Source organism: Stylophora pistillata, chromosome 5 (assembly GCF_964205215.1).
Source record: "Stylophora pistillata chromosome 5, jaStyPist1.2, whole genome shotgun sequence".
NCBI classification, from domain to species: domain Eukaryota; kingdom Metazoa; phylum Cnidaria; class Anthozoa; order Scleractinia; family Pocilloporidae; genus Stylophora; species Stylophora pistillata.
The window spans coordinates 40,275,317-40,300,899 of NC_142523.1; the positions used below are offsets into that span (position 1 = coordinate 40,275,317).

Genomic DNA, 25,583 nt, shown 5'->3' on the forward strand with positions numbered 1-25,583 from the left:
CATGTCTCCATACGCTTTTTCTTTCACATTATTTTTTTCATCGCGTTGGTTCCCCTCAATGCTCAATTTTCCCTTTCAATTTCCTTCCTGTGCTGAATAATGAGGAAAGCCTTGAACTGATTCTTATAAGGTTCTTTAGAGATTTTTCAACACTTAACCATGGACTGAAAGTTAAATACCTTTGCAACCTACGTAAAATACATAACCAGTCAGGGCTTTTCATCAATTAATTCAGTGACAATGTGTAAGAATTGAACACGAGACTGTACTAGCTAGGAGAGCCTACAAAATTTGAATCGTTTTCATTAAATTTGATATATGTATCTTTACTCGTTGAATGCTCCCATAGGTTTCTGTCTTTCAGTTTAATTTTTACATCGCGTTGGCCCCTTTCCATGTTCCAATGCCAATAAAGTATAGTAACCAGATGTAGTAGATTTTCCCTTATTATTAATTTAGCAAATGCTAATCAAAATTTCATCTACACCTATTGCTTTTGGTTTAACACTTTAATTAAATTTGATGTATTGTCTGATCTTACACATGTGGCTAATCCTGCATTGGACCGTTGACGGTAGAATGATTCAGGTTCCTGAAGAACCTAAGCGGTAATGAAAATCAAAGTCTAATTCCCCATCAACAGAGATGGGGTCTGAGGATAACTTCCCCTCGCATGGCCTGCATGTGGTAAATAATCTAGGCTATGGATTTAATGCTGTGGGAAAGAAATCGTTTTGCGCCCTAAAGGAAAACCTTTAAGAAGTTTACAGTCAGTGAGGAAGAGAAGCCAAACGAACCTGTTCTATCGTCGTTCAAAGTGCTTGTCTAATCTCCTTAATTTTCCAGGAGTATATTATAGGATTTAGGTCAGAGTTTGGTGACAAAAAAGACTCTGCTAAATTGAAAAAAAACGATGACTCGATTCCAACTGTAGGAAAGTGCATTTTTACCACGCCAAAAGGAAGAAAGCAAAGAAGTGATGTCAGCTGCACCCACAGAGCACTTGTGACTGTCTTTCGTTAGGCCTCCATTGATATGGATGTTGCGATCTTGAACTAGAGCTTGGTGATGAAAAAGCTTGTTAAAAATCGTTATGTAGCAAGAGGTCGAGATTGTAACCCACAATAAAGTATCTAAATACATGTACATGACAGACTGTGGCTGGCTGTAACGGGCCACATCGCCATTAGCAATGCTTATAACCCAAATCGCTGCTAAGATGAACCACATTCGCTTTAAAGTCACCACCTGCTTGTATCTTAGCCCGAGTGTAAGGGCGAGTCTGTCCATACTTATTAAAGTTAGTGTAAGGAGGGAAACTACACATAAAATAGAACCGACAACTTAGCCTGCATAGGAAACAACAAAGCAAAAATCGGTGCTTCCTCGCCTGAGAATTGAAGAAGACGATACGCAGAGTTTGAATGAAAAGACCCACACCAAGATCAGCAAATGCTAGACATTCAGAGGAGTTTCGAGGGTGGATGAAGAGCTCGCGCTGGAACCCTCGGAAATGCAAGGAGAATCAGACTGTTTCCTAATATGGCCGAGATAAATATTGCTACTTCGAATGCTGAGATAAATATCAGTTGATATCCACCCAAACGATTTCCACAATTGATAGTATAATCTTTTGATGTTGTTTGGTTTCGTCTCTTAATACATTTTCCATCCTCTTTAGAATATTTGTCTGGTCTCTACAAACCATCTTAAACCCACATAGGATGATATACTTCCAAAAAAACAGGATCCTCTTTTCTGGCTTACGCCTAGAGTTTTTCCTTTTATGAATTAATTCTTAACCTTCTTGGGTGAATGACAAGGAAAACCTAGTCACTAATTGTCATCGGTTATGGTGAGGTTTTTAAGACCTGACCATGGACTGAAAGATCAATACCTTTGCAAACTTTCTTAAATATAAGCTTTTCACCGGTTGCTTCGGTAACAATATCATCATCACCATCATCATGAGGGCTAAATTTATTCTCGGCGGAGGAAACCCTCCTGAAATGATCCCACAGGCATCTGACTTTACCCAATCTCGACCATGCAGGTCCTAGCTTTCTGGTGAGATCATCCCACCATCGTGTTTTTGGAAGGACCCTGTTTTCTGGTCCAATCTCTTGGGGTCCACTCCGTTGCTCTAATGGTAACAATATGAAAAACACAGAAACAGGCGATTGTGCTAGCTAGGAGAGCCTATAAAAAATTTGAATCATTTTCATTAAATTGCATTTGTTTGCTTCTTAAATGTCTCTAAAGGTTTCTTTCTTTCAGTTTAATGTTTCATCGCGTTCACTCCTTTCCATCCATGTTCCATTGCCTTTAAGGCATTATAATTAAGATTTTCCTTTGCTTCAGTCTCATATTTTGGAAGTGGGTAACCCTGCATAGGACTTTATTTAGTAGGAGTGATTGCACTTTCATAATCTAAGCAGAAGTCGTAACAGTGTTAATGGTTATCATCATCATCATCATCGGAGTTAGATTGTCGGTGGCTTTTGCCCGCATAGCTTCAATGAGGAAGGCTATTGATTTAAAGCTACTGAAAATAAATTTTGTGTTTTACCCGATGGCTCTCTGGGAGTTTACAAAATAATCAGTGAGGTAAAGTAGCCAGACAAAGCTGTTCTATCGCCGCCCTCAGCGCTTGCCTAACCTCCCCTATTTTCCATCAGTAGAATATTGGATTTAGAACAGAATTCAGCGACACAAAAGACCCCGCTAAATTCGTAAGAAATGCTGACTCGGATCTGTTTTACACGAAGAGCGTTTTTTTTTTCACGCTAAAAGAAAGAAAGCAAAGAATTAATGTCAGTTACACCCACATCGCACTTTTTACCGTCTTTTCAGTGACGCGCAATGTTCAACGGTCTCCCATTATCGTTAAGCTGTCGATGGTATAGGGTTAGGGTTGAAATTGGGCTTGTTGATTAAAAAGCTTACAAAAATCGAAATATAGCAGAAAGTCGAGATTGATCTACTCAACGCTGTGCCTATAAACGAGATCATTAAAGTTATTTTAGGGTACTGTTGTAAAGGGTAACCAATCCCGGCAGTAGTGCTGATAAAGAGCCAACAAAAGCCAAAATTAACCGCACTCGTTTCAAAGTCATCATCTGCTTGTATCTCAGACCAAGTGTTAGGGCAAAAAGTCTATCCATACTAATTACAGTTAGCATGAGTAGAGATATTCCACATAAAATAACCCCGAGGAACTCGGATGTAAGAAGGCTATGTAAACAAGTCTTGGTGTTTTCAGGAGAATAATAAAAGGTAATACGAACTGGTTGGAGGAAAAGACCCACATTAAGATCAGTATAAGCAGGGCACCCTAAAAGGTTAAACAAGAATTGCCGGCCACTGCAAAAAATCTCATCATAACCACTCCTAGAACTTCTTGTATTTATTAATTTTACCTTGTATTAATTTTACCTAAAATTCTACCTTGTAACCTTGTTACCTAAAATAATACCTTGTATTAATTTTACCTAAAATTCACAAACCTAACAACCCAGGTCAGCCCATTGTCTCGGCTTGCAGTTGCCCTACCGAACTTATTTCCAGCTATTTAGGCAAAATTATGGTTCCCATCGTCAAAACTTTACCATCATATATCAAAGACAGCCAACACGCTCTTCAAATTTTTCGCGACTTTAATTTTCTTGGCCAGAACAAACTTCTTTTCACCATGGACATTACATCCCTTTACACTGTCATTCCTAATGGCGAAGGTCTTCTGGCCCTCAAACATTTTTTGATCAACGTGCTGTTAAGGAACCCAAATCTGAAACCCTACTTCGCTTAGCTGAACTAGTACTCACACTTAATTTTTTTTCATTCGGGGACAACTTTTTCAAACAAACCAACGGCGCTGCCATGGGTACCAAAATGGGACCCAGCTATGCCAATCTTTTCGTAGGTTTCGTTGAACACCAATTTTTTAGCCAATACACTGGCCCCAAACCTGAACTCTACGGTCGCTACATCGACGACTGTATCCGCGCTACCTCCTCTACCAGACTGGAGCTTACTCAATTCATAGCCGCAGTCAATTTTTTTCACCCGGCTCTAAAATATACCTGGGAAATTTCCGACAATTCTTTATCCTTTTAGATATCAAAGTTTCAATTGAAGGCAACGGTTTATCCACTAGTGTGTATTACAAACCTACAGACTCACATAGTTACTTGTTGTATTCATCTTCGCATCCATCTCATGTTAAGAATTCTATTCCCTTTTCTCAGTTTCTAAGACTTCGTCGTTTATGCGGTGATGACTCTGATTTTTCCCACAAATCAGAGTCAGTGGGCCAGTTTTTCGAAAAACGTGGTTACCCTGTTTCTGTCGTCCAAGCGGGTCACCACCGCGCCCAACTTATTGATCGACAGTCAGCACTACAAACGTCACAGAAGGAAAATTTCGATCGCATTCCATTCACTATCACGTCTCACGCTCACAACCACTCAGTTAAATCCATTATTATTAAAAACTTCAAATTACTTCAAAACGATCCAGAGAGTGGCACTATCTTTTCGCAACCTGCACTTATTTCATTCAAACGCGGCAAAGGCATAGGCAATTTTTTGTTCAGAATTTCATTCCAAACTAATGACCAACCCGGCGCTTTTAAATGCGCTCGCGCACGATGCAAAACTTGTCCCTTCATTCACAACGCTCAGAAAACATCGGGACCCAAGCGATCCATTAAGATCACCGATCACTTCAAGTGCACCTCCGCCAATGTTATCTATTGCATAACTTGCACTAATTGCAAAAAGTTATACATCGGCGAAACAGGAAGACGACTAGGTGACCGATTCCGAGAACACCTTCGCGACGTAGAAAGGAATGACAAGGATGCATCTAAACCAGTCGCTAGACACTCTAATTTACCTAATCACTTTAGACAACATATGGCAATCTGCGGTCTTTCCTTACATTTAGGCAACACGGAAAGCCACAAAACTCTTGAACAAAAGTTAATCTTTCAAACCGGCACTCTTAATCCCACAGGTATCAACGAACGCTTTTCATTCCACTAATTTATTCGTGTTTTTCTCGTTGCCATGTTCCCTCCAATGGTGTAGTTCCGCTTTCTGCATATAAAACCACATACAACCCACAATTCCTCCAGTCGCTCTGACGAAGGGCTAACGCTCAAAACGTCAGCCTCTTTATTCTTTACGGTGGCCAATTTACAATTTCAACTTAGTTGATATAACCAATCACCCAAAAAGGAGTTTGGACGGTGGGGGAAGAGCTCGAGCTAAAACATTCCGAAATGTAACAAGAATCAAAATTTTTCCTACAATGGCTGCGATGGAAATTGCCAAGATAAAAATACCAGTTCATATCCATCCAAAGGGATCTCGCACTTGAGATAATCTTCAGGAGTTGTTTGGTTTAGGTTTATCGATGCGTTCATCATCCTCTTTTAATAGTTGCATGGTCTCTGCAGAAGCATTTCAATCTTGAAAGGATGATGTATTTCAAACTAAACTGAACCCTCTATTAACGGTTAAAGACTAGGGTTTTCATTTTATCAAACATTTCTTAAACTAACAATGGCAAATGATAAAAAAAGCCAATAAACTGATTCTCATAGGTTATTGAGAGCTTTTTTCAAAAGACCTGGCCTGGATTGAAAGTTCAATACCTTGGCAACCACTCTGAACTAAGTGTCTCATACAAAATGAGTAAGCACAAAAATAAGAGTTGCATTAGCAAGGGCAGACGATAAGATTTGATTCATTTTCATCAAATCAAATTTGTACCTTGCTGAATATCTCTATAGATTGCCCTTTCTTCAGTTTAACTTTTCATTTAGTCGGCTCTTTGCCTATTTTGAATTGCCTTGAGAGCATTGATGAAATATTTTAAAATTTCCTTTGTTTTAGTCCAGCAATTATTATTCTAGCATTTATCTACACGTCTCACTGATTGTAAACTATGATCTCGCCAATGTGTGTGTTTCTCATAGGACTGTTTATATCAGAGTTAAGGTCATAATCTCACGATAGGCCTTGGTGATGGCTTCTGCCTCCATGGCTTGCATGAAGGAAAGATTCAATTAAGCCGATGAGTTACAGGCTATGGGAAGTAAAATGCTTCGTCTTTAACAGGATGATTTAGAGGACAATAATCGGCTTCAAATTGAGGAACAAAATTCTCCAATTGTCGTCCTCACTGCCTGTCTAACCTCCTTCATTTTCCAGGAGTAGATAATTGGGTTTAGAGCAGAGTTCAGAGTAACAAGTGACGCTGCTAAAATCGACGCGAACACTGGTGGGTCTCGAGTGTTCAGTGGCAATGAGCGTTCTCTCCACGCCAAAAGGAATATAACAAACAAGTAATGTCAGTTGCACTCACAGAGCGCTTGTCACAGTCTTCCCGTAGAGTAAAATATTCAGTTGGTTCCCTCCATTGTTGCTGGTGGATATGGTCTTGAACTTGGGCTTGGTGATGGAAAAGCTTTATATATATCTTGATGTAGCAAAAAGTGGTGATTATCACGAACACCAGCGCACCTACGAACGAGATCATAAAAGGAATCCTTATGTTGTAAAGGCCTGTCAATCCACTCGCACCAGTACCGATCCAACACAGTGCCAGATGAAGCTGTACTCTCTTTAAGGTCACCACCTGCCTATATCTTAACCTGAGAGAAAGGGCGAGAAGTCTGTCCACACTGATCGCAGTTAACGTAAGAAGAGACACTCCACATAAAATGATAGCGACAATTCATGCCGCAGATGAAGCTTTTTACAAGTCTCGCTGTTTTCTCGAGAATGATAAAAGGCGATACGAAGAGGCTGAAGGAAAATGGCTACTCCAAGGTCAGTACATGCAAGGCACCCAAAAAAAATTATCGAAGGTGGACCAAGAACTCGAGAGGAAACCTTCCGCAGTGCAATGAGGAAAAGGATGTTTTCCAAGATGGCTGCGATGCAAATAGCAATATCAAAAGTTGAGATAAATACCAATTGAATTCCATTCAGATAATTGCTGCCGATAATTTCATTGGATGGTGCTTCGTTTCCCTCTTTGGATATAGTCTCCATTCTTTTCGTGGTTTCACTGAGAAAACGTGTTTACTTTGTAATGGGATGGATTCACTTAAAATTTTGGCATTAGGCTTAAGATTTTCCTGGTCCCGTTCAAGGCTCAGCACAGTCGCACTGATTTGCTATGAATTCCGGTTTCTTCACTTTTATACATTATCTGTTTTGTGAACCCAACAGTGTTGAATGACAGAGTGCAAAAACAAAGAACATTGTATGCGTGGTTGGGGAGCTCCCAGCGATGTTTTTCATTTTCGAATCTTGCTGGCTTTGCTAATCAGGCACTACCAACAACGTTTTCAAAAACCGTGAAGATTCAAATCAAGGTTGAGTTATTAATACCTAAATTCTGCGTAATTTTGTAATTGTTTTTAATATTTCCGCGGTTTCTTTCTTTCATCTTCTCAGCTGTTCTCCATTCCCAGATGATAAACACAAAAAGCGATCATGGTCTCTTGCGAAGTTTTGTGGACAGTTCGTGAATTAAGTAAAGGAACAAAACTGTCTAATGGTCGCCCTCACTGCCTGCCTAACATCCTTCATTTTCCACGAGTAGACAATTGGGTTAAGAGCAGAGTTCAAGGCAACCAAAGATGCCGCTAGAAGAGAGACGAAAATTGGCCCTTTTCCAGTTTCGCCATTAAACACTATCTCCATGGTGTAGGGAATATAGCATACAAGCAGTGTCAGCTGCACCCACACAGCGCCTTTTACGGTATTTTTGAAGCGCAAGAAATTCTGTTGGTTGCGTCCCCTGATTTGCTGTCCATTGAGTATTTGATCGTGGACTTGGGCTTGATGACGACGAATCTTTACAAATATTGTAATAAAACAGAAAGCTGAGATTGTTAAGCACAACGATGTACCTGAGTAGGAGATCATAGATGTGATTCCACCTTTAAAATGATAATATGAAAATCCAGTAGGAATGCTTCCCAGCCAAACTAGAACAAGAGTGATCCGCACTCGTCTCAAATTTACCACCTGCCTGTACCTTAGCCTGAGTGTGAGAGCAAGAAGTCGGTCCACACTAATTAAAACTAACGTTTGTAGAGACACTGCACATAAAATTAGACCTACGATCCAGGATGACAATGCAGCAATAAAACAAGTCTTGCTCTGTTCTTGAGAATTGTAATGGGCGATACGAAGAGGTTGCAGGCAAATGCCCACAACAAGATCAGTACATCCAAGGCACTCAAAAAGAAGTTTCGAAGGTGGATGAAGGGATCGCGATGGAACTTTTCGCAGTGCAATGAGGATCAGGATGTTTCCCAGAATGGCTGCGACGGAAATGACTGTATCAAATGTTGAGATAAAAAGTAATTGTGCTCCATCCAGTTTATTCCTGCACCAAATATAATCTTCAGCTGTTCTTTGGTTTCCATCTGTAGATATATTCTTCATCTTCTTACGTGGTTTGGATTTAATTGAATGATTTTATAAAAATTTTGGCGAAGCCTAAGATTTCTCCTCATCAGTTGAAGTAATCTGTTTGCATTTAAAGCCTAAAGGGCTCTTTGTAATTGTTATGGGTTTAGCTTTTGGACCTGACAGTGCAGAACTTTTAATGGCATTGCAATTACTTGCGACTGAATGATTAGTGGAAGCTTCCCGGTGATTCATTTCGCCAGCGTCAGGGTTAAAAAACAAAGAACATTGCCGCATGCATCATGCACAGTTGGGGAATTCTTATTGCTTTCATATTTGTTTATTGCCAAATTTTCTGACTCGTCATTTCTTTTTACTATGTTTCCAACTACCTATCGATGATTCATGCCAGTTTTGAGCTGTTTCTGATCTCCGTCTTTTGATTTCCTTTTAAATTGTAACAAAAAATAATAATCGTTGAGAGTCATAAAGAAATAAATACGATCTATCGATTTTACCTGGTTTTAGTCTGGCACTCGTTAATTCAGATCTGAAAATTCAATCAGCCAACTCTGTTTTCCTTTTCTCTCAACACTCATGACTCATGCCAGTTTTAAATTGCTCCAATAGAATTCACTGTTCTTCTTTTGAATCAATGTATCCTAGGATTTCTTTCTTAAGCTTTAATTTCTCTCCGTGTCAGCTGCACTCCATTTTTCTAAAACATAACACCTGTGTTACATGTTTATCAGAGCGAAGAAACTGGAGAACAGCTGACGACCTTAAAATTAGCCAACCGTGACAACATCACGGCAGTACAAAATTAAATTTTATTTGAGACTATTCCAATCTGGCTTTAAACACGGGCCGTTGTTTAAAAGAAATGAATGGCTATTGGAGCCGGCAAAATTAATGATGAAAAAAAATATATTACTATTTGGTTTGTAAGCTCCCTTGCCGGGCAAGATACATTGTTACTTTGCGCTCGTACTTTCAGGCTAAATTATGGAAAGTTTCCATTGGTCATTTAGTTGAAAGACATTGCCGGGGTATTGAACATTGTTAGGTCCAAAATTTAAAAACAGCCAATAAAAGGACGTTGATGAGTTTTGCCGACGACTTTCTTCCACTAAACATGGGAGGCTCAATATTTACTAGGAGGATCTTAGACTTTTGCCAGAATCATTCCATAACAGAATAGATACAGCAAATGAAAGCACGTTAATAAGGGAAAACAAAAAACAAAAAACAGGACGATTACCTCAAGATGGAAAATGCACACAAAGACAGAAACCACATATCAGTTGTAGATGTTATTTCGTGCTCGATAGATCTGGATGGTAAACAACTGGGATTTCTCTTAGCATTCAACGTGGCAATTTGCATCGCAGACATTCTGGGAAACACCCTGATTCTTGTTGCATTTCGAAAGGTTTCATCCGTTCATCCTCCTTCTAAGCTTTTATTTGAGTGCCTTGCTTGTACAGATCTTGGTGTAGGTCTTTTACTCCAGCCTCTTCATATCGCCTATGTGATGCCTCAAGAAAACGCCAAGACTTGTTCTCAAATTAAACTGGCTTCCTGGATCGTGTCTATCACTTTCCGTGGAGTGTCTCTTCTTACACTGGCGGTGATGAGTGTAGACAGACTTCTTGCACTTACACTTAGGCTAAGATACAGGCAGGTGGTGACTTTAAGACGAATGCAGTTTGTTTTAGCTGCTTCCTGGGTCGGTAGCAGTGCTAGTGGATTGTCAGCTCTTTATAACAATAGAATTGCTTTCACCATTTCGTTCCTGGGTACTCTGATGTTTATCACTATCTCAACGTTCTGCTATTTTACGATATTTATAAAGCTTCTTCGTCACCAAGCTCAAATTCAAGACCATATCCACCATGCACATCATAACAATGGAGGAAACCAACTGAATGTTTCGCACTATAGAAAGACAGTATCAAGCGCCCTTTTGGTTCAACTGACATTGCTTGTATGCTATACTCCTTTCGGTGTGGAGAGAGCGTTCATTGCTAATAATAGACACGTGTCATCTTTTGCCGCGGAAATAGCAGATTCCTTTGTCGCGCTGAACTCTGCTCTAAACCCAATAATCTACTTCTGGAAAATAAGGGAAGTTAGACAAGCAGTGAAAACAATAACTGAACAGTGTTGTTGTCGAAGTTGAGTTCGCTTATACTCTCGTAAATTCAGCAACGCTCCGTCACATAGTGTCCGCTTATTTAATGCAAAAGACGTGATGCAACCTGAAAAAATTCAGGATGTGATCGCTCACCCTTCCTCGCACGATCACTTTTCACTTTAAGCACACGTTAGAGAATATATAATTAAGTCTGCGAGCGTGTTACAGCAAAGGCTGCGACGACTGCCAATTCTAGTCACTGTTTATACCGTCAGGTTCGTGAGTGAGTAGAGAGTGTGTAGCTGTGCACCAAACTAATTAAAAGTAACATGAAAATTTTTTTGTATGCAAGAAGGTACCCTGCAAACAAGGAAAGATAACAGAAATTTGCCAGACAAAGAAAAAATTTAAAAAAATCAGTATCAAATTAATACATAGCTTCCATGTTGCCATATCTCTCTTCAGTATGACGTCAAAATATGGTATGAAGAGAAAATTGGTGCGCGAGACGCAGTCGAGCGTGACTGATGCGCACCGCATGCGGATTTAAGATATCATGAATATTTCTTGACTACTGGATGTCGTAAAAACTCACTACCAAATAGTCTTGTGGTGGGCAATCTTAAGACGATCTGTCCTTTTTGCTTACTGTTCGTGGTTCGTTCCACTCTTTTGTTGCAGTCGTTTAATTCGCTAGATCGAACCTTTTTGTTTGATGAACAGTTCCTTACGAATTACAAGGAAGGGTTTGGTGACATACTAAGATAACAGCATCTACTGCGTCACTTAAAGATGTAATTTGTAGTTTCTCATGGAGAGAGAGGTTTACTGTATGAATACCAAGTTAATACGTTCAATCAATTTCATCACAGCATATTTATTAAACACCCTAAATATAAAAGTTGAAACAGCATACATTAAATGACGGAAATGTCTGCTGGTCAATAGCTCTTCCTCAAGCTATAAATGCTGCCTTGGGAAACATAACGTAAAATACACAGACACACTCCATGACACCCTCGATTGAATTTTTTAGCACATACATTGGGTATTTTTATTAACTCTGGTTGTAAAATATATATCGAAATATTTCAACCGTTTTATTAATTCTGTTAGCAAAATACCTATCGAAATAGTTTAACCATTTGCAAACCTGCCTATTCTCCATAGTGTTAATGTTTTAGCAAACAGATTGATTTTTAAACAAGAACAAACATATGAAACATATGTATGAACTGCGGTTATGAAACGTTTATGTGTACGATCCTTCGCAGTAAAGCACTATTTGAGCAATAGTGAAAATCAGACCTGAAAAAAATTTCAGGCCTGTACGGGATTCGAGTATCGCAGAGGTCAGTGGTTCGAATCCCGTACAGGCCTAAAATTTTTTTCAGGTCTGATTTTCACTATTGCTCAAATAGTGCTTTACTGCGAAGGTCGTACAAATAAACGTTTCATAACCACAGTTCATACATATGTTTCATATGTTTGTTGTTGTTTGATTTATCATCTACGGGTTTATGTCGAATTAATTTGATGGCCTGCTCCCAGTTGGCTTGTTAGCTCAATTGGTAGAGCGCTGCACTAGTATCGCAGAGGTCAGTGGTTCGAATCCCGTACAGGCCTGAAATTTTTTTCAGGTCTGATTTTCACTATTGCTCAAATAGTGCTTTACTGCGAAGGATCGTACACATAAAAGATTGATTTTTCTAAGAATACAAAGAGTTGTTATTTTTTTCCTTTGAGAGCAATGAGATGTAATGTAAATTAGTTTATTTTCACAGTTATCCACGCCGATTGTCCATGCCATCACCGTCCTACGGTACAGAGGTGACAGCGCTCGCCTCCCACTACTGTCGGCCCAGTTTCAATTCCCACACCTAGCATAACATGTGGGTTGAGTCTTTTGTTGGCTCTCGTCCTTGTTCCGAGGTTTTTCTCCGGGTCCTTTGGTCTTCCTCCCAACATCCCAAATTCCATTTTGACCTGGAAACAGTGGACAAGAACAGCCACGTCCTGGCAAGTCCACGACTACTATATCACCATTATAACTATGATCATAATGATCTAAATTGGTAAACACAACGCAAACCTGCACATTTTCCCTCGAGGTAGACTTGGGTAGACTGGTGTTCATTAACACCGCTGTATTTCTTTCTTTTTTTTTTTTTTGATTGATTGATCTTATTTCGCCCTCGAACAATGGATCGTTGCGATGAACTCTTCGTGCGATATTAAAACTATCCTTCCTTGTTAGTTTGTACTGTCAGGCAATTCTTGACTACTGTTCAGGGCGTTGTCCAATAAAGTCACGTCCTCCACCTGGTTCGGAATTGTCACCTTGAGTAACCCATTCTCCTCCATGGCTTTGCAAATAGCGTGTTTTGCGTGAACATTCCCTGACCAACAGCGACGAGCGACCTGCATAAAAGATTACATTTTTGAATGGACGACACCAACATGGACACGGTTTAAGTATTCGGGGCAATGAGAGTGGGGTCATCCAATTTTTAAGAGTTAAAAAAAGATAAGTTTTCTCTTACTCCGTTATTGACGTCCCATGATAACATCATACGAGCTCTTTTACTGGCCTCCTGTCAGAGAACGAAAAAAAAAAAAAAGGAAAAGAAGGAAAAAAAAAAGAAAGAAAAAAGAATTTTTTAATCAAAACGGAAATATAACGAAATTTTTTAGCCTTTGGTGTTCCTTCACCATTAGAAATTCTTTAGATATGCACGAGGAAATTATTTACCATTATTTCATATCCAAGAACGGTTGGATAATCAAACCTTTAGGCGACTATCAACCTAACTTACTTCTGATCCGTCTAAGAGAAGACCAAAGCCTCCATTGATAACCTCACCCCTAAAACAAAACAAAGAATCAGTAGCTTAACATCTGAATGGCCAAGACCACATTTAAACCAACTAAAGAGGACTGATTACTGGTAAATTTCGCTCCTGGAGAGAAAAGACAGAGACATTCGATCTTATCATCCCACTCCACCCCCCAGCACTATGAAGACTTGCCATCCCACTCCTCCCCCGTTATGACGACTTACCATCCCACTCCTCCCCCGTTATGAAGACTTACCATCCCACTCCTCCCCCGTTATGAAGACTTACCATCCCACTCCTCCCCCGTTATGAAGAGCGACCCACGTTGCTCCACGGAATGAATCTCCGATTACATTCTGAACCGCCATGTCTGACAAACAAACATATACGCAAGTATCACTTAGACTGGAAATGACGACATTTACACGACTATTTCAATTGGATCATTTTGATAATGTGTTGTCTTAACCAAATGACAACCAACAGAGTCTTTTTCAAGAACAACAGCTACAAGCAGACAAAAGAAAAGGTAGAGAAAAACCACATTTCGACAAGAGGAAAAAAAATCTTGCGTTCTTCAAGTCAAAAGAATAGAGCTGTACTATTAAACCACAAACCTGCACAGAAACTGGATCCATCGTAAACATTTGAAGTCTCTCGGTATGGACTAAAAAAAAAAAAAGAAGCACGTTATGCATAAAGTAGACAGTCACGCATGATTTTCTTTTCTTTGACTGCTTACCCAGAGGCACGATTTTTTTTCATAAATGAACACGTTGCAAACCGAACACAGAACACTATGTGAGCTGAGCCGAAATAAAAGACGGTAATTAGGTGAGTGCGAAATCTCCACCAATTATAAAGCTCTATCAGTTTACCTGTCTGTTCCACTAACATCATGGTGGTCTCGACTGATAATTACACAACCCTGGAAAGGTGCCACGGACAAATATACTCATTAGTTAGAGAGAAGGTATGCTCTAACAGATGTGGTAAAGAAATAAGTCTTCGTTAACTTCTACTATTAATCATAGGGCAACTAAGCCTAGTTCTCATTGTTTTTTGCTGTTTGTTGTTGTTTTCTTTTTATCGTTGCTTGTTTGTTTGTGTTCTGCTTGGCGTCCGTTTGTTTGTTTGTTTACCTGTTATCATAATTAGATGTAGACTGATATTAATCAGCCCCTAAGAGCGAATGTACAATAACTGACATCATTTTTTGCACCCTCTCACTCCAATGAGTGACCAAGACAGAATTTCTCCTTACAATATCAATACAATATCCAACAGACAGATGATGAGAATAAAGAAAATTATCAATCAATGGATAATTAGTTGATCCAATACCAAATTCTCTGAACTGACATCATAAGATTTGTATGGCAAACATAAGGAGAATCCATATTACTGAGATCTCGGAAGTAAGAGGGTTAGACAGCTTCTGACATAGTTAAAAAAAAAATACATCTCAAAACGCTAAACCACTAACCGACAATATCTCTTCCCTTATTGCCTTATTAAACGCTTCTGCGAGAGCAACGCGGCCGCGCTGATCTGAGTATAAAATCCTTGCTTGAGACCCAACTACCTGCAAGTCGAAGACAAGGAATGTTCCCTTGGTCAGTCAGGGTCTGGTTAGTGTTTAGCATCTTTTAACGATTCGGTTAAGGGCTCGAGATTTCTATCTTGTGATCCTTGATGTGGGCAAGGCCCATTCAGTTAGCACTGCTTGAAGAATAGGAATCTAGGGCGAATAATGTGATTCTTTTAGTTTAAAATCCGTAGTTATTTAAAACTTTACTACAAGACTGCCTCGTGATTTTATTTATTTTGTTCAAAACAGCCCTCTACTCACTTTAACCACTATATATCACGTCATAGATAGCGAGGAGCGCTGCCAAACAGAATGCAGCAGTGCAAAAACTTTTTTCAACGGTTCATGATTGAGATTGGTGGATGCGAAAGAAGGAGTTGAGCTCGCAATTAACAGGAAAGCATCAGGTTCAGGAAATGTGAAATGTCACATATTCTTTTTTCAGATTCATAGAGGAAAAAAAATTAACTAGCAAATAACCAGATTGTGTTGATGAGCTTCCTCAATCCACTTCAAATTATCTTCATATTGTGCCTGGACATCAGCGGATACTGAAAACAAGGAAAATAATTCAAAGGCTTAAAACATGGCCGCTGAAAATGAAGCCTACAAACTAACAAGCAAATGAATCCCAGCTTACATCCTTCTGCAATGATTTCTCGGAAGACTTTTTTGGCAATATCGTCTGTTGTCGCTAAATCAGCTGCCAGGCCTGTTGTGCAGACCCACCTACGGAATGAAATTATAAACAATTACTGGATGAGGTTTTTGTGATATCCGGAATAATCAAGGTCGAGGTAAGTGTTATCAGCCGAAGCCTTCGGCTTCGGCTCTCGCCGGGTCGATGAAGCAATCGAGAAGCCATTCTTACTTCGCTGTCCGTGAACTTGATATTGTTCCACCGGAAATCATGCATTGCGCGCGCGCAACCTAAAGATTATTCACTAATCTGTAGGTACAGATTAGTGAATAATCTGTAGGTTGTGCTGTTTCCCAAAATTAACTGTGGGCGTTTAGCCAATGAGAAGACAGATGGTGACTACAATGTACAATAACATGAATTACATTAACATTGATAACGCCCATGATAGCAATAATGGTAAATAGGCCATTTTACAGTTGTGTACTTAGTTGGCAAGTTTCTGATTTGGAGTGAGGCTAAGGGTGACTCTGTTGTGGTAGAGACCAGTATCTAGTTGGCAGAATAACAAAGTAATTTATATTTCAAAAGCAGCGAAGTTTGTATCATAACAAGGTCACCCCTAGCCTCACTCCTGTTCAAAGGCTTAGCAACTAAGCACGCAATTGTAAAGTGGACTATTGCAGCACATTGTCGAGGATCAATGCCTTGCGTGACTTTGATCATGTCGAAACCTGTGTAACGCGTTGTAATGAACTCACCTGAACGGCCCAAACCCCAAAGAAAATATATCTCTATAAAGAAAATAAAGAAAGTCTTGTTAATGAACCAAAGCGCAGCTTATTCATACAACTTCAGTCTCAATAACGTCACCTACGATAAACAAAGAGAAAGGAAGGAAACAGATCATGGTCCTTTTTTATACTAAAGATGAAAACGAAGAATCCTAAAAGATTGATATTTGTCAAGCAATACTACACCGTTTGCAATACTTTTACGACATATGACAAGACTGCACCTATCTATAAGAACTGAGTTGCAAATTGCGTCAGTTCTCTTTTGTACCACAAAACTGCTTAAATTACCAATTACTGTTTTGAGGGAATCTGGTCTTAATCATGATTTTTGGCCTTAATCATGAATCATACCCCATAATATCTTGTACATATGAAGGGTAACGGAAAACGCCTAGCGGAGCACTCTCTTTATTAACATCAGCTCCTATACAGAAAGAAAGAGAAAGAAAAAGAAAAAAAATCAAAACTGAAGGAAAAGAAAAAAAAAATCTAAAAAATTAAAAAAAGGCCAAGATCCCTTTGCTTAAAGATATTTTCATCCGCCAAACACGTAAAGTTTGACTTTCAGCCTGTAGCCGAAAAATTTCAAAGCTATAGCGTCATGTTATGGCGGTGTAACTTGCACCGCTTCGGTTTGGACAGTTTGCGTAGCAAAAAACAAACAAACGAAGGGATTAAATTATGCTGACAGTATTTCCTCTAACAAGCGCCTACGTTCTAATAGCCCCTCCCAAAATAAGTGCCCCCCCGTAATAATGTCAAACAAGCGCCCCTCCCCACCCCTCAAAAAGCATTCCCCTCCTCTTTCACTTCCTTAAATAGTAGGAAAGGAAATAAAACCTGCGTCTATTGCCACTTAATTCATAACCTTTTAAGCTTAACTACAGCTGAATCACTACGGGAGAATAATAGGCTCCTTCCTCGATTACGCACCCATCGCTTTTAGTCGAAATTTTAAACAAGCGCCCAGCCGCTTGTTCGAGGAAATACGGTAATACATCACCGTGTTCTACTCAGATCAACTAAGTATAAGAAGAAAGATAGATGAATCCCAAATAAAAATGATAAGAACTAAAACGTTTAAAACGGGTTGAGGGCCGCAGGTTAGAAATCTTTAACAGGTTATTGCGCTTCCCTCTTTAAATAAAGTAAAGTAAAGTTTCTTTACAAGTAAAAACTTCACAGCAGCAAAAAGCGCCACTCGGAAATGTGAAAAAAAAAATTAATCGAAAAAATATGATTTGAGAGGGAAGCAATTTTCATCAGTTGTGTCCGTGCTTACCTGCACGGCTTGCCTCTAAGAGAAACGCATTTCCATAGTCCCAAAAGAACATTCCACCATCAGTGAGTTCATTTATCGCTGCCACTTGTCGACGTAAGCTGAAATAGTACAGTAGACAGAACTGTCCAAGTGCGGCTCTTTCCAACCATTTTCAGCCCATCCATTATTGTAATTAGAGCTAAGCAGCTACCTCTGGGGGAACTTCCCTTACTTTTTTATCATAAATTTGGGCAAAATACAAATATGACACCGTCATTACGTTATTAGGGACCTTAAGAAAGCCACAACGGCGACGGTAACGAAGACGTGCCAAAACGAAAGATCTAATGAGCAGAAAAATTGCTCAGCACGTGCGTTTCAAAACTTTGTACATTTCTTGGCCGTCCTCTGCAAAACAACAACTTGAAATCATCAAATTTGCGCGATCTGAGAACGGGAGCCCCCCAGGGCAAATTAATTAAGTTCCCATTTGAAATTCAAGACTGCTCATATACGTTATGCTGAAGTTAAGGTGTGGCGGCTAACAGCCGGTAAACGCATCTAGCCGTTAGCGAGATTCTAATAAAAAATAGACATTCATGTCTTAAAAATACATATATCAAACAAGTAATACCTAGAACGTAACTGTAAAATAGATCGCTAAAATAAATAAAGAAAGAATCGAAAAAACAACAAAACCAAACACAAAACAAAACAAAATCCAACGTAGAAACAAAATATGTGAATTGCGTTTACTTCATGACGTCAACATTTGGCGCTGGAACGGCGAAAATCTAAACAGGTTGAAGCAGAAAGAAGATTATTCCCTCACCTTTCTTGGACGAGAGCTTTAAATCTTTCTGGTTCACGTTTCATAATTCTTTTACCTTCCTCAAAGGTTACCTAGATATATATACCAAACCAACGTTTAAAAGAAGCTTAACTGAATTTACGAAATGCGTCACTGACCTGGTACTCTTCGTCAACAAAAAAAAAATAGATAGAAAAATTAAATTATAAAAGACGAGACGAGATCTGGAGAGACAGATTTGCCCTCGAGCTGATACTAACCTGAACAGGGTAATAACCTCCGTTAAACGGATTATGAAGTGATGTTTGATCAGAGCCCAGCTCCACAAGAAGGTCGCCAGTCTTTTTATATTCTTGTACAAGACGCTCCCTTTAAGCAAGCAACAAATAAGTACTTAAAGATGATTTTCATGGGCTTCAAAAGCAATAGGGAATTTCACTGGTTTTGCACAGGCAGGAGTCGCGGTATTTTCTCAAGCAATCAAATACGAAATTAAAACCATTCGCGGATTTCTCACTCGTTTTTTCCCGCAGGTCAAATAGTTTGCTAAGATTATTTGAATTTGAGCCGTCATTTAATCAAGTTCTTTCAAGAAGCACACCATAAATCCTTTTGAGAAGCTCGGAAAACATATAAAACGATTAAAAGAGGGAAATCTGAAGAGAGAAGGGTTTTATTTCTGACTCACGTGCCTAACTAAAAAGGACTCTGAAAATTGAAAATATTGTTTCAAAAAACATGACGAACCAAGTAATTTAAGAAGGACATGAATATGTACCATAAGTCCACAACATTGCCATGATATCCCAAGCTGGAAGGCTTCTTCAACTCTCGCGCTTTTCTGAAACATAAAACGTAAAAGGGTAAAGAAGAATGAAATATATAACCCCTTAATTATCTAAAAAGTGTATTATGTTTGTATTTTTCAAGTGCCTTGCGGAGCGCATACCTGATCATGTCCACACATTGGTCAACATCGGATGAGTATTCCATGAGCCACCTGAGCAGACAAAAGAATCAAAAGTTGCCTGCGGAGTGGAGTGTGATACTTTAAGTGCACATGTCACCGTTTGAGCACTTTGACTCGGAATCTTTAGAACGCAGGGGCCCGTTTCTCGAAAGTCCCGGTAACTTAACGGGCACGAAGCCATGTTTTAAAAGCAAAATTTAAAGGATAGGAAAGCAGGTTCTAGCACCCAAACCAGTCCTTTTTGTCTCTTTAGCCGATAGTTTTATTGTATCATTTTCAAAACTTTCGAAATCCCCATCTTGAATGAAGACAGAACAGCTTTACGGGCCCGTTAAGTTACCGGGACTTTCGAGAAACAGGCCCCAGGTCCGCTAATGAGGATTATGAACAGCCTGGAACAGTAAAATTCCGTAGAGCACCTTACCCTTGCTCGTGTCTTTTCTTTAACGCAGCTTCATCAACCTGAAGAAAGAGTTGAAAGAAGTGATTTAGGGCCGCCAACAAAGACTCGTGGTTGGAGGAAAAAGACGTCAGTCTCCTTAAGGAACACGGATAGCAAAACATCGAACCCAAAACCGAAGTGAGGTACCAAGGAATGAACGGAAGAAAGATGGAAACAGAATGACGATCTAAAAGGCGTCGAGAAGGACCACTGGATTAGAGGACAGATGAATAGACGAAGAAGCGACAATTGACCAAGTTAGAAAAGCGTATTACAATGTTGTGTTACGGTAATATCATACCTCTGCTACAACACCAATACAGCCAGCAATAACAGCAGCTTTGGCCTGGGCTCCACTCATTCCACCAAGACCGGCAGTGACAAAAACCTAATGAACAGAGCATAGGAAAATAGATAAACATACACGAAAGCTATCATTATAAATGAAAATCATTATTATAATAGTGGCTATTGCTTCTCAAAGTCATGTAAAAATTAATAAAAAGTAAATATATATGAAGTAGTGTAATTATACTATTCAGAGAATTCCTTACCTTTCCCTGAAGATCATTGACTCCCAAATGTCGTCTTCCAGCGTTCAACACAACGATCTGGGATCAAACGTACCAATAATGAAAGTTTATGAATGAACCGCATTGTGCCACATACGAAACCACCTTTCCCCCTAAGAAGGTTGTGCAACCATACAAAACAAATTGCAACAATGGGTACCTTACTGTCAAAACAATGAAAATATAAACGACTCTCGAGGGTTATTGTGTTACAAACACAGTTAGCTTTCTTTTCGGGCTCTCGGAATGAACAAGTCATTTTTGATTCTTATTAGAGCAAAATATTTTTGTCAAATAATAAATGCTTTATTGACCAAGCTTGTTCGGTCAAGATGACTAGATATTGGCCTCATTCTTTTCTTTTATTGTTTTTATGGACCTCGACTTTTGATCGACTTCTTCTCAGTCCATAAAAAAACACACAAAAAACATTCATCTTGACCGAACAAGCTTGTACCACTTGTACAATTTAGCAAGTTGCTTAAAGTTAGAATTCAGTGATTTACATATTGCTTACTGTTGTTCCATGAACAATACCCTGAGGTCCAATGTAGCAGTAACTTCCAGCTGTCATTTGACCATACACAGTCACTCCCAGGGCAAACAGTTTATCATACATGTCTCTTGAAGAGTAGTTGGGAATGACCTGGGTTCATCAAACAAACAAGAAAATAAATAAATTAAATTATGATGATGGTGGGTTTCTATCTGATGCCTATTCACACCTCGTCAGTAAAAAGGGCCACTAGTTAGTTAGCACATAAAAGGGCCTCTTTTTGGAATGATCAGAACAACCTTTAATGAAAGCACTTGACGGGAGTCTTGAAACATTGTGCTGATGAATTGTAATTTCCCAGGTAACATTGATTAAATCTTTATACCAGAGTAGCATCAAACCATGTAAGAAAATAAATCATTACAGTACATACATACATAGCTTAATTGACCACTCCCCATAGGGGCTTTTCAGGGCCAACACCCACCCATCCCACCCAGGGGAGGACATCCACCACACAGTAATCTCGTGCGTGGAAAATTAACGTCTCCTACCCCTAACCCTGCAGAAGACAGGGCCTACAGTTTATTCATCCTTATCCAAGAAGACTAGAATATCTATCCATTTCTTTATTATAGAAACTTAAGGTATCATTGACATGTCAGGGCATATCAACTGGGTTTGGCTAGAGAAAACTCAATCACAACACCCTCTACTAAAAGATCATAATCATATTATTACAACATAATCTGTCTTAGTTACCATGCCATTAGTGACAACAGCCCTTGGAGCTGATGGACTGCTGGGAAACAGTCCCTGTGGGTGCCCTGAACACATGACAAGTGTCTGCTCTTCTGTCATCTCTGACAGGTAATGCATCACAATCCTGAACTAAACAAAGGACATTAAGTTTCAGTTTACCATCAAGTACAAAATTCATTCATTTTTATTAAACAGGAAAGATTTGACTTTAGTAAAAAACCTCTGATTAAGTCTGTTTACCTGAGCCCAATTTGAAAAGACCTGACCATTCCCTCCATATGTCACAAGCTCATGAGGGAACTAAAAAGAAGAAAATGCCATGACAAAATCATTTTACGGCAAAGGTCTGCCCACTTATCTTTCTTAAATAGATGCCACCTTAAGCTTGTCTCAGTTTCTACAGCACAAAGTGAATCAGAGTTTCACAACCTCCCTCTTCACTATCTCTTTGACACTAATACCATATTTATTTGTGTAGAAGCCTTCTAATCCTTCATAGCAAGAGGCACTTTGTGAAAGAGATATATCTTTCTTATGGAGATTGCTTGCTAGAGCTTGAACTCAGAATTATCAATGTACAGTCCATTGCCTTCATGACAGGACTGCCATTTTGGACCAGCGGCACCATTTTGAATGTAATGAATGAACTCACTTGGGCTACCCTAGGGTCTAGATTGTTCATTATCATCAACATAATAGCAGCAGCTTGTCTGGTCCTTGCTGGATACTCATCAATAGGATAAGCCCTGAATAACAATAAAGCATGATCTATAGTCAAAAATAAAATTTTATAATTAACTGTCAATAACTTCCAAAAAGTAACTTTTTCAATTTAGAAATATGTTTGATTTTGTATTCAGACACTTGTAATCATGGTAAAATCCAGGAACAGTCTCCATATGACTTTCATGTTTGTTTTGCAGGAAAATTTCAAACACAAGTGAAAGGTAAATAAATGTATAAAAAATGTATGATCATGATGATTCTATTCATATGGTGTTTTCTCAAGTTTCAATAGTTTTAGAAGCCGAAATATGAAAAGTTTGCCTTGGGTTTGCACTTAAGATCCTCATTGGCAATTTGTGACTGAACCAACTTCCTGAAACTGTCACATGGTTTTTGGTTAATTTCCTTTTCTCTACAATTTTTTTTCTGTTCATTTTTTTCATATTTTTGTAATGCATGGTTGCCAACCAAGTGAAGTTTTCAACCAATACTGCTAGGTGATCAGACTGAGTGAAATTCACATTAAACTTCTCATCTAAAGTACTTGGATGATGATTCCAGTTACAGACATACTTCCTCTGATTAAATATATCTTATTAACCAAGCGCGAGGGCCGTACTGGGAGAATATCGGCACGAGGTCTTGACAGTGCGGACCGAGCGCAGCGAGGTCTGTACAAAAAACACAGAGGGCCGATATTCTTCCAGTACAGTCCCGAGCAAGCTTGGTTAATAAGAGATTTATTATACGACTGAGGTTCAAAGGGACACAAATGCGGTATCATGATTCGGGACCATTCGGGACAGTGCCCGGTCCAATACTTAGAGAATATTGGACCGGCAATAGAGCAATTTGGCTATCTATCATCTCATATCCAACGCGCGTTCGTGGAATAATTGTTAAATATACTCACCTCATTTCAATGTCAGGTCTAAAGCGATACATGTAAATGTGTCCATACTGTCTTAGCTCTGCAGCAAATTCTGGTGCAAGAATGTGGTGGCATGTAGGTGGAAAATATCTCAATGCATTCTGCAATGCTAACTGTAGATGAAAGAAAAAACTGTCAAACTCAACACTTATGTAATACAAGATTCATATTTAACCCAGTCCCACCAATTTTCAAATCACCTGATTTGAAAATTTTGTGTTAGAAAACTCTTTACTGGGGTAATCATGTATTTACCCTCTTGAAATAAAGAACATTGTAAAGAACATCGGTGCTCTTTACTTTTGTTTTAACTGGTTTTGGTTTTCGGTTTTGTTCTGTACTCGTATTTGATGTTTTCAGTTAGCTTTTGTTTTGTGTTTTGTTATATTTTGTCTCTTCCATTTTGTCTGGTTTTAAATCAAACCCTACCATCTCTGACCAAAAGAACTTTAAGCTCTTTACTTGTTAGGTTTGCTATGGTCTCTCCACTTGATTCCCTTTCAAATCCTTCAATTTTCTAAGCCCTGACTACATGGAGATCACAATAAATATTGTTTTAACAGCATGATGCAACCAGGAGTGTCATCACTCTCCCCAGTCTATTGCAGATTAGCCACTCCCCTCAGCATTTGGTCATTTATACACCTGAGCAAAGAGAGGAACTCTAAGGTTAAAGTTAAAAAAAAAAACTTCAACTCCTTGGAGTTCAGTGTGCTTATTGCCCTGGCTACTGAACCTCTATTATTCATGAAACCATAGGATTTGGGTGTTAATGCAACATTACTTTTCAAAGAGTTTTACCTTATCAAAATAATATTGCTGTTGTGAACTGGTGAATTTTAAAAAGGAGTACTTTAACTGCTTTAATAAAAAGTATAATGCTAAAAATGTAAAGTTTGAGTGTTGCATGGTAATTAAAGTAATTGACAACAACGTATACCTTCATTTCTAAACAATAAATACATTTTTTCAAGGCTAACAATTTTGGGCTAAAACATGAGACTAAGATTGCCAATTATACAAATTGTCAAGCTCACGGGTGTGGTTGCAAGGTGTTCCTCAGTTTGGGGATCGATATTTTAAGCTATTTTCAAGGGTAAATTTAATGCAATTCTTCAGCGTACTATGGCTCAATAAATGAAGGTATCTGCATCAAATTAGCCTATTTTGGTTTTCTTAGCTAAAAAAAGCAATTTTACTTTCAGGCATAATTCTCAGTTCTTTTCGTCGACACTGTATGCTTATCCTATATCAACTTTTCAACACCTGTTGTAGCTTACAATAATTACCATTCGTGATATATTTACAATAACAGCTTTACAATAAGCAATTATTAGATGAAGTTGAGCATGGTATAGTGAATTATCAAAATGAAGGTCTGAGTTATCTTAAATTCAGAAATTTTTACGCTTGCTTTTTGTTGTCCTCTTGGTGTTTTAGGAATCTTTGTTCTTGATCAAACTTTCAATTCATGCAAAAGTTTGAACACTATACATACAATAGATTCAGAAACTAGGCAGATTTTGAACTCAACATGAAAAGCTATTTCTGAAGCAGATATTGGGTTATATCAACTTCACATGTCACTGTATATTGACTGAATGCTCTCGACCAGTAAGATATTTCATAGTAAGTCTAATGTATAATAATGATATTTGTCATGAAGTTAACATCATTATAGCATCATGATAACAATTTGTCACAAGATATTTAATTAAATGGTGGAGTGAACGGTAGATTAAAGTAAAATAAATGAAAATCTTTTATTTTAACGATGGATAGAATTAAGCTGCAAATTGGTCTAAATTTGATTTTCGGTCAACAAAATGAACTCCGTAAAACAATAATACGGCGATACGTATTAAAGCTTGAGTGTTACATCCTCGAAATGTATGCAAATACAAGCACTTAGACTATTCGAAGAGAGCACGTTGGCGCTTTAAGATCTTCCCAAGATCTAATCCTTGATGTCAATAAGAAAAGAAAAACATACCCTTCGTTCATCTGCAGTAAGATTTACAGTCCTAACAGGCGCATGAGGAACAGAATTGTCACGTTCTCTCCGCGGAGGGAGCGGGTCAACTTCAAGACCACTGCATAAGTCCTTCAACGACGCCATTGTTACTTGAGATCATAACAAGAACTACCGGTTGTCAGCGAACTGTCCTTTTAATC

At 38.8% G+C, this 25,583-nt stretch overlaps 3 protein-coding genes across 4 annotated transcripts; 1 reads left to right on the forward strand and 2 right to left on the reverse strand.

Moving 5' to 3' along the window:
• Nucleotides 1-7,547: 7,547 nt before the first annotated feature.
• On the reverse strand, nt 7,548-8,471 carry LOC148731936 (adenosine receptor A3-like). Its single transcript, XM_088761967.1, has one exon. The coding sequence runs from the start codon at nt 8,469-8,471 to the stop codon at nt 7,548-7,550; it is 924 nt and encodes a 307-aa protein (XP_088618093.1).
• Nucleotides 8,472-9,702: 1,231 nt separating this feature from the next.
• LOC148731937 (adenosine receptor A3-like) lies at nt 9,703-10,617 on the forward strand. Its single transcript, XM_088761968.1, has one exon. The coding sequence runs from the start codon at nt 9,703-9,705 to the stop codon at nt 10,615-10,617; it is 915 nt and encodes a 304-aa protein (XP_088618094.1).
• An 816-nt stretch (nt 10,618-11,433) lies between these two features.
• LOC111335759 (urocanate hydratase) lies at nt 11,434-25,566 on the reverse strand. Of its 2 annotated transcripts, XM_022941755.2 has the most exons (25): nt 25,402-25,562; nt 23,391-23,521; nt 22,404-22,497; nt 21,992-22,051; nt 21,752-21,880; nt 21,011-21,139; nt 20,476-20,532; nt 20,223-20,309; nt 19,904-19,941; nt 19,459-19,509; nt 19,288-19,350; nt 18,770-18,878; nt 18,531-18,601; nt 17,720-17,817; nt 16,789-16,861; nt 16,402-16,434; nt 15,641-15,729; nt 15,481-15,551; nt 14,896-14,994; nt 14,288-14,337; nt 14,027-14,076; nt 13,698-13,779; nt 13,389-13,437; nt 13,116-13,166; nt 11,434-12,993 (listed from the first exon to the last, which is right to left on the reverse strand). In XM_022941755.2, exons 1-25 carry the CDS (start codon nt 25,525-25,527, stop codon nt 12,826-12,828), a joined length of 2,058 nt encoding a protein of 685 aa, XP_022797490.2. In that variant the 5' UTR covers nt 25,528-25,562; the 3' UTR covers nt 11,434-12,825. The 2 variants fall into 2 exon arrangements, 1 of the variants encoding a protein (XP_022797490.2); XR_016001148.1 differs by lacking the exon at nt 13,698-13,779 and having other exon boundaries at nt 12,904-12,993; nt 25,402-25,566.
• Between the last annotated feature and the right edge of the window lie 17 nt (nt 25,567-25,583).

Excerpts from the sequence above, each read along its gene's own strand:
- LOC111335759 (XM_022941755.2), bottom strand. The coding sequence starts at position 25,527 with ATGGCGTCGTTGAAGGACTTATGCAGTGGTCTTGAAGTTGACCCGCTC. Across the intron at positions 16,862-17,719 it reads CTTAGAGGCAAGCCGTGCAG|GAGCTGATGTTAATAAAGAG; the intron begins GTAAGCACGGAC and ends CTTTCTGTATAG. Across the intron at positions 15,552-15,640 it reads AGAAATCATTGCAGAAGGAT|TATCCGCTGATGTCCAGGCA; the intron begins GTAAGCTGGGAT and ends CCTTGTTTTCAG.
- LOC148731936 (XM_088761967.1), bottom strand. The coding sequence starts at position 8,471 with ATGAAGAATATATCTACAGATGGAAACCAAAGAACAGCTGAAGATTAT.
- LOC148731937 (XM_088761968.1), top strand. The coding sequence starts at position 9,703 with ATGGAAAATGCACACAAAGACAGAAACCACATATCAGTTGTAGATGTT.